Here is a 17216-nt window from a genome sequence, read left to right on the forward strand (position 1 = left end):
TGGAGCCTGCTTCGGATTCTGTGTCTCCTCTCTCTCTCTGCCCCACCCTGCTCATGCTCTGTCTCACTTTTCTCAAAAATAAATAAACATTAAAATTTTTTTTAAATAGATTTGATACATAAGTGAATATGATAAAATATTTGGCTGAATGACTTAATCATTATTAAAGGTAAAGTTTAATAAAATAAAAACACTGTCCTTAGACCAACAGTTCTCAATTTTGGTTGTATTTTGGAATCAACTGGAAAGTTTTAAGAAAACACTTGTGCCTGGATCCCACCCCCAGAGATTCTGATTGCATTGGTCTGAGGTGAAGTGTGGGCCCAGAGGTTTTTAAAACTCCAATGTGCAGTCAGGTTTGAGACCCATTGCCTTTGACCCATATTAATCAATGTGTAGGATAGACTGGCTGTGGTAACAGAAACATCCAGTGCCACCAGCCTAATCTTGGTCAGCCAAATGATCCAATCTGTCTCTGAAACATTGAAATGTGTAAAGAGAGGTTAAAATAGACAAAGGAAATAACAAGAATCATGTGTCCTTTCTGGTGAAGTATTTGGTGTTTAACTTCCAACAGATGATGATGGTCAATTTCACCTTTTGATGTGGTTGAATAGCAAGCACAGAGCAAAATATTGAATACATATGACTCCATCACAAGGACAACTGAAACATCAGTGCCAACAATGGAGTGAATTGTGCCAATTAATTCATCCACTCAAGAAATAACTAGTGAAAGCCTCTACAAAGCCAACTACTATGCTAGGTGCTAAGAATACAATGATGAAAAAAACCCCGACATACTCCCTACATAACAGCATACAGGAAATGACAGACAAAAATAGAACATACCATTTTTATATTAAATAGATGCTATGGAGGAGGGTTAGACAGTAATGTTCTTTCTGTCTAATCATTTCTTACCCTTCAATCTGCAATCTGCTGCATAGGCCATAAAAACAGATCTCTATCACTTTCTGGGGATAATTAGGGAAGACAACAAACCAGTTCTCCCAGGACACTCAGAAAACTGTCACTATGGCAATCCACCACTGGTCATAGTTAATAAATATATTTCCTTGAAGCTTAACTCCCAGACAAGACTAGAACACAACTTGCTTTGATGGATCAGCCGTAAAAGTTTGCACAGTAGCGTGCTTCAGGATATAACATAGAAAACAGTTTACTGTGAGCGAGAATTTTATATCAGAAACAGGTATCTTGTGAAAAGACAAAGACCACCAGCTCCCATCTTACCAGCATTTTATATTTCAGCCCAGAGCTATTTTTCCCGCCATTAACTTCTTGGTAATAAACCAGGTATGTTGGAGTAGGGCAAGTGATGCTGTGCAACGTGAGATTTGCCCTGGTGGGTGGTAATCGGATTGTGAGGCTGCTGTTAGTGGTGTTAAGTATAGTTGGCTCTGCGACATCTGAAGCTAGACACAGTAATGCTTTATCTAAAATAATAAGAAAAGATTCAAAATATACACATATTTCATACATATATGTATGAAAGAGGAACAGCAGATTTATTTAACATCAAGGGTAATAACAGGTTTTTATACTTGGCTGACAAGGTGTGATATATTGAAGTATTGGAAATGTTATTCAGGAAAGAAAGACGGGTGTTTTTCCCACACATTTTGAAGTTGTTAAATGCCTCAGAAAAAAGGGAGCAAGGTTAACGGATCATTGATTAAAATTTCCAGCAGGGGGAGCTAAAGTACACTGAATAAGGTACACAGATCACAGCAAAATCAAGCTGAGCCTTTTATTACTTTGAAGACAGTAGTGACAGCACATTAGTCAAATTGGGAAGGGGGCACCTGGGTGGCTCAGTCTGTTAAGCGTCCAACTTCAGCTCAGGTCATGACCTCGCAGTTCATGGGTTCCAGTTCTGCTGTCAGGCTCTGTGCTGACAGCTCAGAGCCTGGACTCTTCTTCGGATTCTGTGTCTCCCTCTCTCTCTGCCCCACCCCCACTTATGCTCTGTCTCTTTCTCAAAAATAAATAAATGTTAAAAAAAAATGTTTAAATATTAACCATATTTTTAAAATTAATTCCAGTTAAAAAAAAAAACTCATGCTAGCTTTAGAACTTTTATTTTTAAGGATGTGCGGGTATATGTGTGCGTTCCAATTTCAAACAGACTTTTAATGGACTTACCAAATCTCCTAAATTTCTCAAAATGAAAAGTGAACTACTTTACCAAAATAGGCAACTGGCTTATTTATAAATTCTCCCATTTTTTTCTTATTTTATAACTGAATACATTTAAGCAGAGAGAGTTTGTTCAATTCTTTCTGCCCCTCTCTAGGGGGTAATTGTGCTTAATTTAAAATGATATTGCCACCCTAATGGCAGATAGCTTGAGAAAAAACTAAAAACCTCTTTAGGTTTGAAGGCCACCCTCAGTGTATGTAATGTTTTTAATTTTGGTCGGTTGGCTTTTAGAGTTCAAACTTTTTTATTAGTATTATGACTCTCAGAAAATATATAGCTAGTTCCGCCATAGTGCCATCCATGCATTCCTAAAAGTCATTGCATTATACAAAATTGTATAATAAAATCCACAGGGTTTCTGAGGGAGATAGAGTTAGAAGCACAACACTAAAAACTTAATGAGTGACACATTTAAAAAAAGGGAGGAAGTTAGCAAAAATGATAGCACACATATACACATGATGAACAGTTGACATACATAATACCACAACAAATAAAGCACTTTACCTTGAAAAAGACCTGAAATTTTATGCAGTGCTTTTTGACACAACGGGGATTTCTAAAAATATTGTCAGAGGAGAAAAAAAGACAGAAAAGAAATTATGAGAATGCAAAGAGAAAAGGAGACAGAATGATAGACAAGGGTTTCCCATGTCTAAAACTCTCTAGGACGACTCAAGTCATGTATACACATGGAGATCAATTGTGACCCAGGGCAAACAGCAATTGCAGCGTGCACCCATCCTGGCAGTTTGGATCAACACTGAGCACACAACGAAGGGCTTGAGGGGGCAGCCTGGAGGAGATATTCTGAGACTTTTCTGCCCCCCCAGACGGGAGAACGTGCTGATGAACAGTGTGATTTTATTACCTGGAAAAGGCTGCAGAACTGAACTGTAAGCCAAGATATGCTTACTCCCTTGGGCCTTCACCTGGGAGAGGATGGCCCCATTGCTTTTCTTTGCTTGATAAATCTGTGTGCTGTCCTTTGCTGAGGAGATCCAGTAGAGAAATTCCCCATCCACAGTTAAACTTTCAAGCATTTCTCCTGCTCATGAAAAACATCAAATAAAGAACAGAAACAACAAAATACGTAACTCACGTTTTCTACTCAAAACAATATGTGAAATCCTTTTTCTGTATTGTAACTGCTAATTTTTAATCTTTCTATCATTTCAATAAGAAAAAAAAAATACCACCTTTGTTTTATGTCATTAGGCCAAGGATTTTACAGATGTTTTCTCATTTTAGTTCCATACCAAGCCAATAAGGTAAATACTATTATAATTGGCCTCATTTTCTAGAAGTGTAAACTGAGGCTTTAAGGAGTTCAATAATCTCCTCAAAGGCCACAAAGTTAGTAAAGACCAGAGCCAAGATTTTCAACTTAACCTGTGTGACTCCACATCAAACAATACCTATTGGAACGGAGGTGTTGGACGACGGGCCCAGGGCTCAGTGTCTTGCTCAGTATTTTTTATCAGTAATTTGGAATAAACACAGGGTAAGTACACTTACCAATTTTGTAGATAATACCTGATCCTTGCTGACACTAGTATGTTCAATTACTGATTTAAACTTTGAAAATATCTCTACAAAATCAGGAAATGGATTGAAATGTAATAGGAATAAATGTGACACCCTAAATTCAAGTTTAAGATCAATTCTAAAAATAACAAATGAAAGAAATCTGGCTTAATAATAGTTAACATGAAAAAAACTATGGGTTTTTCAAACGGCAGGCAGCCAAAAGACCTGATGCCACCTTCAGCTTCAATAAAAGAAGACAGAGGAAGTCAGAGACCCCCTGCACTAACCAGAACACATCGACAGTACAGGGGGTCATTATGGGGGTGACACTTAAGAGGATATTAAGCAGCTGGAGTGAAACAACAGGAGGGTTACTAGGGAAAAGAAAGATCTAGAAGCCACATCATGTGAGGAGTAGTTACAAATACATGAATTTTTCCTCCAAAGGAAAATGAGCTATGACAGAAGTCACTACATACTTGAATGGCTATCATGTAGAAAGTGATTGATTTATTCTGTATAAAATTAGAGGTCAGAACTCAGATCAATGAATGGGAGAAATGGGGAGAAAATTTTGGCTAAATGTAAGGAAAAAATCTAATATTTAGAATTATTCAAAAAATAAAAAATTTCCTTATAAAGACATATTTTTTTATAAATGGGTATTATTCAAGCAAGGGTGTTTTTATAGAGGGGATTTCTTCCAATATCATTCCAACTAAAACATCTCTAAAGTCATTCAAATTTTCTAATTTTAGGGTTATAAATTTCAATTATGGACTCCTGAAAGACTAACCAATTCTATAAGATAATGGCCTACTAGATAATTCTTGTGTATCAGATGGTAAAGAAAATTTATTCTGACACTTGTTTAAATGGTAAGAAAGACTTTAGTTAAGACTGTTGCAATATTGCAATAGGAGAGAGAGATGTGCTCAACTTCACATACAACAAAGAAAGCTGGGGATTCAAAGCCAACAAGCAAAATTATGGGGGTCAGTGGATAGAAAATTACTAAGAGAAGACATCGAGGGTAGGGAGATTCTTGCTAATCTTCCTATGATTTTTTGCTAAAGGCAACCCAAGAAATCAAGTGTGGGAGATGAAGGACTTGATCAGATACCAAGGGTGGAGGGGTTATCCCTAAACTGATTTAGCAAGATTCTTGCTAAAACTAGACTCAACAATGACAGACAAGGAAGACTCAGGTCAAGGCCCAGTTGAGAAAAGGGGAACATTTGATCAAGGAAGGAGTCTGTGTCACAGATTCAACAGAAACAAGTAATTCTCCTAATACGAGAAGTTCAAAATATATCTCTACTCTTAAGCCCATTGAAAGTATATTAAAAAAGGCTCTGGGTAACATGTCAACAAAACCATGTGTGCAGTTATAACACACACACACACACACACACACACACACATACACACACACACATGCACACACATACATTTGTAATTTCAAAACTTTACTATAAAGACCAGCAATGTCCAAAAACACTTCTGATGATGGCAATATTTTATGTCTACACTGAGCAATACAGTAACCATTAGCCACTTGTGGTTTGAGTATTTAAAATGTGGCTAACATGACTGCGGAATTAAACTTTTAATTTTGTTTAATCTTAATTAACTTGAACTTAAATCACATGTGACTAGTTGCTACTACCTTGAACAGTGAAGAGTAGACTCTTAACAATGTATGGAGGTATTTAGAGTGCATTTTTTTTTCTGCTGCAATTACTCCTAATTAGGAGACCTCCAAATCACTTCAGACATTTAAGTATTTCCTCCACAAGCACGTGATGTCAAGTATTGATAAACTCATGCTGAATGTGGAGTCAATGAGATCATCAAAACAGAAGTAAAGTAGGGTACTGGTAGTAAGATCACAGATGTTGTAGTTAGGCCCACTTTCCAACCGCAGATCCTCCTCTAATTGTAGCCTTTTGGACAAATACCTTACCTTTCTGGGTCTCAGTTTTCTCATCTGTAAAATGAGCATACTATTATCTACTTCATCAAGGTGTTTTGAAAATTAAATGAGATAATACATTTGGTAGCTTGGTTAGGCTATGTAGTTAAACTTAATAAATTATAGCTCTACTGTTAATTATAAGATAACAACAACAATGAAACCACAGATCCAGAAAATTGTGTGAACGTCTGTGCACAATTTGCCTGGAAACAACTTGACTTGAATTCTTTGGGAACATTTGGCATGGTCCAGAGCAAATAACCATGTGTGTATTCTTTTGAATACATGTAGAATGCACACCCTTTTTAATTGAACAGGAAGGGCCACCATCACTAATGGGTATCTATGTACACACATAGATATCTTACCAAGAAGAGTAGGCACCATGATAACTCGCCAACACTGACATCCTTCCAGATCCATGGCCCAGATCTCTTGCCCTTTGACAAAATATATCCGTGGTCTCTCTAGATCAGAGGTGTCAATAGTCATTGCTCCACTAAACTCGAATTGAGTAATGCTGCAAAAACACTGTTTCCTTCCATTTGAATGGTTTGTGGCTGTGGGTGGAAGAATGTGACTCAAGGTCTGGTTGATAATACTGTAGTAGAACATCTGAGGGCCCAAATCGGAAACTTCTGTCCAATACAGGCGACTATGGGGGGAGAAAAAGACCCTCCAACTTAATGAGTAAAGCATATTATTGCAAACATTAGTTTCCAATGAAGATTAATCATTCCTAACGACTGGAGAGACAAACACAGCCTTTGGAGAGAATGTGTCCACATGTACAATAATCTTCTGAGATGGAGGGGGCCAAAAGCAATCTAGTTTGTACAATTTTCCCATGATTTCTCAATGAATGTGTTTACAACTAAAGCCTTGGACTAAAATGACCTGAGCGTGGTATACTGAATGGTTCATTAACGGCTGTACATGTGAAATACATTTGCCTACTTTTCATCAACACCCATCTCCATTCCCCTCCTCTCAAGTTTGTTTCTGCTTCTTAATGCCGGTTACAATCTAGTTTCAAAATAGAATAACCATGCTTATGACACAAACAAAATACATCTTTCAGCATGAAAAACTGCTATCAGTTAGTGAATGGAGGCCTTAAAACTCATCTTACAAGGACATTAATTAAAGATGGGTGAGCCCAGAATAGCATTAGCATGACATGCTATCTATCTCCTGTTCATCTCCTGCCACTGTCTCAGTCCTCTTCTCATCCTTATCATCTGAGGTTATTAGGAAATCCACTGGTGTGAAAATCTGCTTTAGTTTCCTATTGGTAATGACCCTAACTTTAGGATAGCCAAATTGTCAGTATGGATTAAATTTGCATATTTGTGGCTATGGGCTCATAATTAATGTGTGGAGTTACTTACTATAAGTTAATATAGCTAGTCAAGGACCGTAAGCATCTTATTTTCCCATCAATAGCTTCTAATATTAAACCAAAGATATTGTATTGAATATGCCTCTATTTCATCACAACAGAAACAGATACTCATACTTTACATACCTTAAAAAAGGATATACAGAAAAAGAGATTATTGTTGAATTTCTATTGCAAATGTCCAGCTTTCTGGGGTACTTCACCTTGTGTTCAAGATCAACATCAAATATTTGCATGCCATTTTGTGATTCTTCTAGCACAAAGTAGAGATGCCTTGAAATCCAGTCAATTGTAATAACTGTGATATCAAAGACCAGTGCATCTCGGAAAATCTTAACAATAGGTAGAAAACACAGCCAAGGAGAGAGTGGTCATTTTTTTTCCCCCAAATCTGAGGACTTTTTGGTAATCTACCATATTACTTGTTTACTGCACTTCTCTGTAATCCAAAACGTCAATAGCTCTGTACTGTGTACCATTATAACACTGGTCCTCTTCTCTTCTCACATTGTATTCTTTCTCCTGGTTAGCTTCCACTACCCTGACTTCAACTGTAATCCATAGACCAGTGCTACAAGAACAGTAGCAATATCCCTCACCGAGTTACTGATCCAAACTGACCACTGAACATCTCCATATGAATGATCCCAGGAAACAGAATTCATTACTCCATCCCCAAACCCTTCTTTTCTCCTACAGATTATATTTTTATGGATTTCCAACATCCACCTGAGCAGCAATCCTGACAAATGTGGTTCATCCTTGACATCTTCCTCTCATGACTCCCCACAGTGAATTAGTCCTGTTTGAAATATGTCCCAAATTGGTCCTCTCCTTTCTCACCTCACTGGCTCTCATTTCCTGCCTGACATTTCCTGTCTGGCTTTCTGTGATAGCCTCCTAGGTGTCACAGATTTAACGTTCTCTAAGTCATGATTCACACCACGAATGGAGAGGTCTTTCTAAAACATAACTTGATCATGTGAATGACCCACTAAATTTCTTTAATGGCTTGATGTTGGCTTCAGGATTGGCCCTCCACACCTTAGCACAGTTAAAGAGGCCCATTATATTCAGGCCCCTCCCTACTACTTCAGCTTTTTCACCTGTTTTTTGTTCACCCTCACTCCCACCTTCATTCCAAGCTCACTCTATTTTCAGCCTCCTGGATGTGCTATGGCTCTCTTGTATTCCTGTCTTTGCACTTGCTACCCCTTAAGTTTTTCCCACCTTCACCTGGCTCATCTTCCCAAGGTGTCTTTCCACTCAACCACTCCAACCTGGATTGATCATCCATTTTCTGTGATGCCACCACATCCTGCCCTCAGCACAGCACGATAACGTCTTCTGTCTGTCTGTTCCACTAGCTGACACTCAATGAATGCCACCACATGCCAGGCATTGTGCTAAGTGCCTTACGTCGGTCATCTCATTTAATCTTCACAGGAACCATGTGAAGAGATGCCACAAGTTAAATAACTTGCTGATGGTCACAGATCTAGTAAATGGCGAAGCCAGAATTAAGTTCTAAATTTCAGATCCCAAAGCTCAGCCATGAATCATTACACACTACTGTCCTCCTAGTGTTAGACTAATACCAGACTGGGTTTGTTCAAAGACTGTGATTTTTTTTTCTTTTTTACCTCTATCCCAGGAACTAACACAGTGCCTTAAACCAAATAAAACTATTTGCAAAATTAATCCTGAATGATATTTGCCCAAAATCTAATCACTATTCATTTGTGACTAAATAATTACGTAACATTTGTCCTTTCCAACCATTCTAATCTTAATGGCTCGACCACTGACCAGCCTATTTAATTATAGGGTGGTGTGATATGTAAATTATCCATGTCCTTCCTTCCAGAATAGTTACATAGTGAAATACCTCAGAGCTGGATCTGTTGTGCATGTTCAGAAGGCAGAGTGAGTCTCCTTGAGCATAATATCCCATTCCATTATCAGCTGTGTAGCCCATGGTACTGATGTCTCCTTCTGCTGAAAATGTCCATACAACGTGATTTTGATCCATATCTAATAAAACGATCTTGCTGTCAGAAAGAGTCATGAGATATGGAAATGGGTTGATTTCTGAAAACAAAAAACAAGTAGATAATACATATAAGAGAAATAAAAAACTTCCATTTGGCAAAATCCCTTGATTCACTATCAGGCTATTCTGAAATCCATGGGTCTTCTCTGGGTTCATCTACTGTTCCAGTCTCAATCAACACTGCCAGGCGCCCTAAGCTCAGATTTGTTAAGTGTGTTTGGTGATAAAAATTGGTTATTTGACTTTAACTTCAGCTCAGAAACAGCATTCATATCCCTGAGAATACCAAGGGTCAAAAATGTTTTTAAAATACGAATTGTTTTTTGCACAGGTTTTAGGTAATGAATACCTGAGGTTCTGGACTTTACTGTGTCAGAAAATGGTCCAGGTCCTTTGGAGGTGAAGGCTCGAACCTAGAGAAAGAAAAGGATACCAGAAAAATTGCATTCAACAGTGTCCTCAGTGACAGCAATTACGTTCTGAGACTGATAAATTATCGAAGGTTTCATTTCACAATTTTGGTATCAGTTATGAATAGTTTCTTTTTTCTGTCAGGTTTTTACTTAAATTCCAGTTAGTTAACACACAGTTAGTTTCCAGTGTAGAATTTAGTGATTCATCACTTACACACAATACCCTGTGCTCATCTGGACAAGTCTCCTTAATCCCCATCACCCATCTAGCCCATTCCCCACCCACCTCCCCTCCAGCAATCCTCAGTTTGCTCTCTGTAGTTAAGAGTCTGTTTCCTGGTTTGCCTTTCCTTCCCACCCCCATGTTCTTCTTCTGTTTTGTTTCTTCAGTTCCACATAGGAGTGAAATCATAGGGGTTTTTGTCTTTCTCTGACTGAATAGTTTCAAATAGTTACTTCCATCTGAGTATAAAGCAATAAATCACTAAAAGGTAAGTATTGCCCCACATTCATGCCGGTGGTGTGGTTTTTATCATTGCTATTGTTGTCTGGAACAGTACAAAATATTGGCACAAATCTCCCCTGCAAAAGATTTGAATTTCTAAAAAAGGTCTTTAGCTATTTCCAAAATGAAATTATGTAGAACGTTTAACAGAAACAAAACTATGCATATTATGGTAAACTCCCACAGACTGTGAAATAAACAACAAGAAGCTTTAAATAACCAAATTTACTGTACCTTTTAAAAAATGAGATTTGTAAAAGAAAAATAATAATTAAAACTTACATTTGAATATTAATTATGCATTTCAAACCACTTTTACATACATTATCTCTTTTAGTTCTCACAATTACTAAGAGCAGAAACTAGACAAAATCAGAATTAAGTAAGTAACTCATCCACAATGACATACACAGAAACTGGCATAAAAATCAAGTCTTGTGGGGTTTGTATACTTGTATACTGTACCACTCTGCATCCCGCTACCAAAGCTTTTTAAAAACAGCTTTTAGGGGTGCCTGGGTGGCTCAGTCGGTTAAGCACCTGACTTCAGCTCAGGTCATGAGCTTGCAGTTTGTGAGTTCAAGCACCATGTCAGGGTCTGACAGCTCAAAGCCTGGAGCCTGCTTCGGACTCTGTGTTTCCCTCTCTCTCTGCCTCTCCTCCTCACACACTCTGTCTCTGTCTCTCTCTCAAAAATAAATACGTACTAAAAATTAAAAAAAAAAAGAGGGGCGCCTGGGTGGCTCAGTCGGTTGGGCGTCCGACTTCATGATCTCATAGTCCGTGAGTCTGAGCCCCGCATCAGGCTCTGTGCTGACAGCTCAGAGGCTGGAACCTGCTTCAGATTCTTTGTCTCCCTCTCTCTCTGCCCCTCCCCTGCTCATGCTCTGTCTCTCTCTGTCTCAAAAATAAATAAAACATTTAAAAAAATTAAGAAAAAAAAACAGCTTTTAGTAGACGTCTTTTTTTTTTTTTTTTTTTTTTTTTTTTTAATTTTTTTTTTCAACGTTTATTTATTTCTGGGACAGAGAGACAGAGCATGAACGGGAGAGGGGCAGAGAGAGAGGGAGACACAGAATCGGAAACAGGCTCCAGGCTCCGAGCCATCAGCCCAGAGCTCGACGCGGGGCTCGAACTCACGGACCGCGAGATTGTGACCTGGCTGAAGTCGGACGCCCAACCGACTGCGCCACCCAGGCGCCCCAAGTAGACGTCTTTTATTGTGTAATAAATCATTTCCACTTCCCAACCTTGCATGTGTATAACAGCCTATAAAGGAAATTGACACCTGTAATGATGGACCCAAAAGATAGATCCTCAAGTGCCCTCTCAGTCAACAAAGTATTAGATTATTTTTATTATACTTCTACTGTTAAATATATTTTACCATATTATACATACTACTATCTGTACATGGGGTGTGTGTGTGTGTGTGTGTGCATCATGGTATGTACATATACCAAGACGTCTTCACTTTTGCACAAGACCACATTAAGTGAAACTCATGCATATCCGTGCGTATCACCTTGCACAATCCTGTGATGACTGAGATCTGAAACTATATGTACATTTAGACAGATACACTTAACCAGAATATTTATTTAACCAGAACACACATAGTTCTCAACAAAGAAGAATGTGTACTATCTTTAACTTTTATGTACAACTTCTTCGATTAGTATATGTTGAACTAATATATTAACAAAATAACTATTAAATTAGAATTTTACAAAGAGACAACAGATCCTTAGGAAACTCAAATCTCTAAAACACTCCCCAAAGCATTATGTTCCCCAAGAAGAAATGGGAAATAATTCTAAATATGTACAACATTGTCACCTGTAAGGGCGGACCTACGCCGGCCGACTCCATCTTGTTCTATGTCCTCCACCTTGACCACACCTCCTCCCCTTGAGTAACCTCCCGCTCACCCGTTCAAACTTCCGGATCAAAACATGCCCTGCGACCTGCTTAACAGGACTCCGACCCTTCCCCAGCCAATCCGCCGAGGTCACAACCCTTCCCCAGCCAATCAGCTGAGGCCACAGCCATTACTTCAGCAACTGCCCCTAGGCCCCAATAAAACCTTTGTGCTTTTGAAACTCGCTCTCTCTCCCCGGCATCTCACTGCTGCGTCGGTGCAGGTAGGGGACTGAGCTCGAGCTAGCTCGAATAAAGGCTCTTTTGCTTTTGCATGGGACTCGGCTCCCTGGTGGTCTTTGGGGATCGCGAATTCTGGGCATAACATCACCAACTTGGTATTTAATGAAGATATGAAAATCATCAAGCCATCTATCATAAGTAGAAAGCTATTTCATATTAAAGTTAAAATGCCCAAATGGGGTGGCAGTAACTTGTTATTCTTGACTCCTATTCTCACTTTCTCGTCTAGCAGCAGCCAGACAGTAACTCTGAGATATCAACTACCTAGACCCTCAGGTTTTATTTCCAGCAGTAGCTCCAAGTTGGGGCATCCAGAGGATTCACGGTAGTGATGTGATCTGGGGGAAAGGATTCTAGCAGCTGGACTACAAAACACCACTTCCTAGCCATGCAGCTTTGGTAACTCATTGACACACCCAGGGACATGGCTTTTTATTCACAGACAGTAAGGGGATCAAATGAGATAGGAATATAAAAGCATCTACCCAGGTACACGACCTATAGTGATTACAGGGAAAAATAATGGTTTGTTCTGAATCTGAAAACAAGAAAGCTGTCAAGCTGTCCTTTACCCTAGCTGTCCCCTCTCCCCTCTGTATCTTTGCCACCCACTTGACTTCCGTGACCATAGTGGATCTCAAATTATTGACAGAGTGGCAGAATTCTTAACCTAGTCCTTTAATCAGCCTTCTGTTTGTACCACTGAGACCCCTGTATCCCTGTTTTCACTCTTATACCTGGAAGGCAACAGTGTACCCGGGACTCATGCCTTCAAGCTGAAAAGACATCTCTGAGGGGGTTGCATTGACAGCCATCCAGTCTTCAAATGTTTTATTTGTGTCTCTCTGGTTGGATATTTGATAGAACATTTCAAATCTCGTTAACACACCGTTTTCATGCTTAGGCTTATTCCATCTAAATTCCACCACAACCTCGTTCTGGTTATGGTATTTCCCACTTGGTAATATAAATATCCTGGGATTCTGGGGTGCCGACGGAACTGAAAAGCAGAGACACAGATAGGGTAGAAAAGAATATAAAGTTGACTTTTTACCATTCATGATGAGGAGATGGAGAAACAGTAATAAATACTTCTCATTCCAGAAATCGAAGTGTATCTATCTTATTCTTCAGGAGAGAAGATTCCACAGATTTCTTCAGGAACCTATCCTGATATTTCAGCAAATCATTCTTATCTGCAACCCAAATCCCTCTTACCACCACTTAGGCACATCTTTCTCATCTGTGCCCTGTATAGATGAAAGGTGGCTGGTTCTCCTTAAAAATACAGTATTTACTCTCATCCTGCCACAGTGATTTAGCTGGTGGTGGAAATGGCAGTCACGGGATGAAAGGCAGCAACTTGGCCTGGCCTTCAGCCAGTTCAGGATGTAAAATCCAGCATGTCACAAATCCAGGCCCTCTCATCACCTTGAACCCTTCCATGGAGCAGGGTATACCCCAAGAGTATGGTTTGGAGGCTACCATTTATCCTAGAGCCGAACGAAGCAATTTAATGTCTCCTAGTCCTTCAATGAATTTATCTCCCTCTTAATCAAGAGAAATTCCTCTGCCTGATGTCCATGTCATTTCATGCAAGATGCCTGTCTTCCTTCTTCGGACTCCTCTACAAGGTCCCTTTCCACTATCCACTCCAGTCACATCGCTTCTCAATGTTCAACACTCACATCATTATCCAATCTCCAGGCCTTCTTACACTGTGCTTATATGGGATACCTTTCCTTGCATCATTCCCTAGAGCCCAGCTAGAATTCCCCCTCCCCAAAGGCCTTCGGTGGCCATTCCAGTCTATGACCATTGTCACCTCCTGAGAGTGGTGGGGCTGCTTGATAGAGGTGAAGTATTCTGTCTTGTCTATTTACTCTATGCCATTGAAACTCAGTTCTCACTGTCTCATTTCTGTTATCGTTGGAAGCCTGTGTTTATCTCTCTACTGTTTTATGAGCTCCATCAGAGAAAGCACCTTTTCTTATTCCTTGTTAAATCCCCTCAAATCTAGTATAGGGCTAGCACACTGTAAGCGCTTAATAAATATTTGTCCATTTGAATAATTTCCCAACTATATTGTAAATTTCCTGAATACAAAGGCCAAGTCTTTTCATTTTTTATTGCCCCCCAACATCCAGCAGAATGCTGATGACCCTAGGTCCCCAGTACATCCCCTGACAGACGCAGGCAAAACCATTTCCGCGGAACAATCCTACCAAAGCTGACATCCCAAGATGATCTCAAAGAGAGCATACCTGGATTCAAATGCTAACTGCTCCAGGACCTACCCAGGCTCTACTATGTTCCTGTTGTGAGACTCATGGGTAAGTATTGTTGAAAGAAACTTAACAGTTAAAAACAAACACACAAAAAATGCATATCTATGCCTATTGAGCTCTTTCTGCCTGCCAGGTCCTGTGCTAATAAGTTCATAGTGAATAAATCAATATGATACTATCATTTACCAGCATTTGAAGACAGGACTGAGTGGAGACTTGATAAAATGGCAGTGGAAAGTCTGGATTAAGTCCCAGCTATTCGACATTGGGCAACCTCTAGGCTTCTGCTTTCTCATTTGCATAACTGAGATAGTAACACCTGTGCTACCTTTCAGGGAGCAGGGGGAGGATCAAATGCAAGGAGGAAATGATGCTCTGACACGTAATAGGTGTGCAGTAAACGTTTAATAAAGGAGTGATACATATAAATGTGCTTTGTACATTTTGTAGTGATACACATGTAAAGACACGACTACTATCCTTTTTAAAACATATTCCAAAGGAAAACATTAAATTCAGGCATGAGTTACCCACCTATGGAAGCTTCTGAGTTACCATCTGTGAGAACATCTTCAGACAAGCCTGACTTCCATGAAACTGTCCCTGCTATTATATTCCCGATTTCCTTCTCAAGTGTTTCACAAGTTACCTGAAACAGGTTTCTGCATCATATGTATTATTATAATCAAGTGAAACAATCTTTAAGAAATCTTTGGAATATGCTTTTGGAATAAATGATGCAGACTGATACTAATGGTGTTATTCTCATCTCCAAAAAGTCATTGAAAAGGTATTGAATCTCAACACATCTACGGATCTGAAAGTTATTTTTAAAAATTATTAGCCATTTACTGTAGAGCATAGAAAATGAGGCTCTGCCCTTTTAAAAAGATCTTTTAACCCCTGTACCTGTTTCAGGTGCTCGAAGTGACAGAGATGTTTGGGGGCCCTTTCCCCAGTACGTATAAGGAGTGACAGAGAGATTAAATAAGGCATAGGGCTCCAGCCCTTCCACAGTAAATACAGGCGAAAGCTGCTGCTCACTAGCCAGGAACTAAAATATAAGAACAAAACATTATTTTCTTAGTGAGGGAGTCATAAAACCTTTTATTCCTAATGAACTAAAATCTCCAAACTTTGGTTCACCTGTGAACCAAAACGTGCAATTTTGGAAATGCTAATGTTGCTAAGTTCCATGTGGTTCCACATAGACCAGTTAAAATATACCTAATATACCAGTCGTTAACATTAACCACAAAACAATCAGAGACTGGTTGCAAACAAGGGTTCTCAGGGGGCCCCTGGGTGGCTCAGTCAACTGAGTATCTGACTTTGGCTAAGGTCATGATCTCACAGTTCATGGGTTTGAGCCCTGCTTTGGTCTCTGTGCTGACAGCTCAGAGCCTGGAGCCTGCTTCAGATTTTGTGTCTCCCTCTCTTTCTGCCCCTCCCCTGCTCATTCTCATTCATTCTCTCTCTCTCTCTCTCTCTCTCTCTCTCTCTCTCAAAAATAAACTTTTTTTTTTAATTTTTAAAAAACATTCTCAGGAAAAACCTTTTCTTTTTTTAATTTTTTTTTTTATTTTAGAGAGAGAGCATGAGTGGGGGAGAGGGGCCGAGGGAGAGAGAGAAAATCTTAAGCAGTCTCCACACTCAGCATGGAGACCAATGAGGGGCTCAGTCCCACAACCCTGGGATCATGACCTGAACCAAAATCAAGAGTCAAATGCTCAGCCAACTGAGCCACCCAGGTGGCCCCTCAGGAAAAATCTTAATAATCAAATGCATTGGGAGCAACAAAGGAAACAGGCTTGGCTAAATGAAGGAAGCACAAATTAGTGCGGGCAGGGCTGATACAGTTGGTACAGCCTGTTTGAGAAATGGAAGTTACTGGAACCAACACTATACCTTAGAATGAGAACTGAAATCCACACTGTAGAAAATTATACCCCAATCCACTGCTGGGGGAGCATTCCACAGGATTTGAAAACTTGAAGCATTCCCTTCAATCCTAAAGGAAGATTCTTGAACAGAATCTGGGATAACCTTGGGGGTAACAGAAAAGTTCCCTATGGGATGAAAGAAAGAATAGAGGGGGAAAGAATTTAGGATTCTCAAACATCATAGAGAACATGGATAATTAACAGAAATTACTAATAATTAATACGAAAATAAAATTTCCCTTTCTTTTAATATATCCTAACAATCTTCTTTTTCTGACTGTTCCATGCTGCAAATTTGGATTAAGAGTAAAATGCAAGCAAACCAAGAGAAATTACCAAAGCCTTTTTCTTTTTAAAACTTTTTTTTTTAACATTTTAATTTTTTTTTTTTTTGAGAGGCAGAGACAGAGCATGGGGGTGGGGGGCGGGGAGGGGCAAAGAAAGAGGGAGACACAGAATGCAAAGCAGTCTCCAGGTTCTGCAATGTCAGCACAGAGCTAGATGCAGGGCTCAAAGTCTGAGCTGAAGTCAGACACTTAACCGACTGAGCCACCTAGGCGCCTCTAAAATTTAATTCTTAAGACAAAATTCCCAAAGGGGCACCTGAGTGGCTCAGGCGGTTGGCTGTCCAACTTTGGCTCACAGTTCGTGAGTTCACAGTTCGTGAGGTCATGATCTCACAGTTCGTGAGTTCAAGCCCCACTTCGGGGCTTAA

At 39.5% G+C, this 17216-nt stretch overlaps 1 protein-coding gene across 2 annotated transcripts in view; it reads right to left on the minus strand.

Moving 5' to 3' along the window:
• The window catches only part of ROS1 (ROS proto-oncogene 1, receptor tyrosine kinase), a 117261-nt gene that overhangs the window by 44709 nt on the left and 55336 nt on the right, over positions 1-17216 (minus strand). The window contains exons 20-28 of one of the 2 annotated variants that reach the window (XM_047859395.1): positions 16467-16627; positions 15468-15612; positions 13008-13270; positions 9539-9602; positions 9025-9227; positions 7263-7468; positions 6103-6389; positions 3098-3274; positions 1258-1460 (exon numbers count right to left, since the gene is read on the minus strand). In XM_047859395.1, coding sequence (XP_047715351.1) covers positions 1258-1460; positions 3098-3274; positions 6103-6389; positions 7263-7468; positions 9025-9227; positions 9539-9602; positions 13008-13270; positions 15468-15612; positions 16467-16627 — 1709 coding nt within the window. Of the gene's footprint in view, positions 1-1257; positions 1461-3097; positions 3278-6102; positions 6390-7262; positions 7469-9024; positions 9228-9538; positions 9603-13007; positions 13271-15467; positions 15613-16466; positions 16628-17216 lie in introns of both variants that reach the window. The other variant, XM_047859396.1, reaches the window with a different exon arrangement.

This window comes from Prionailurus viverrinus, chromosome B2 (genome assembly GCF_022837055.1).
Source record: "Prionailurus viverrinus isolate Anna chromosome B2, UM_Priviv_1.0, whole genome shotgun sequence".
Taxonomy (NCBI): Eukaryota; Metazoa; Chordata; class Mammalia; order Carnivora; family Felidae; genus Prionailurus; species Prionailurus viverrinus.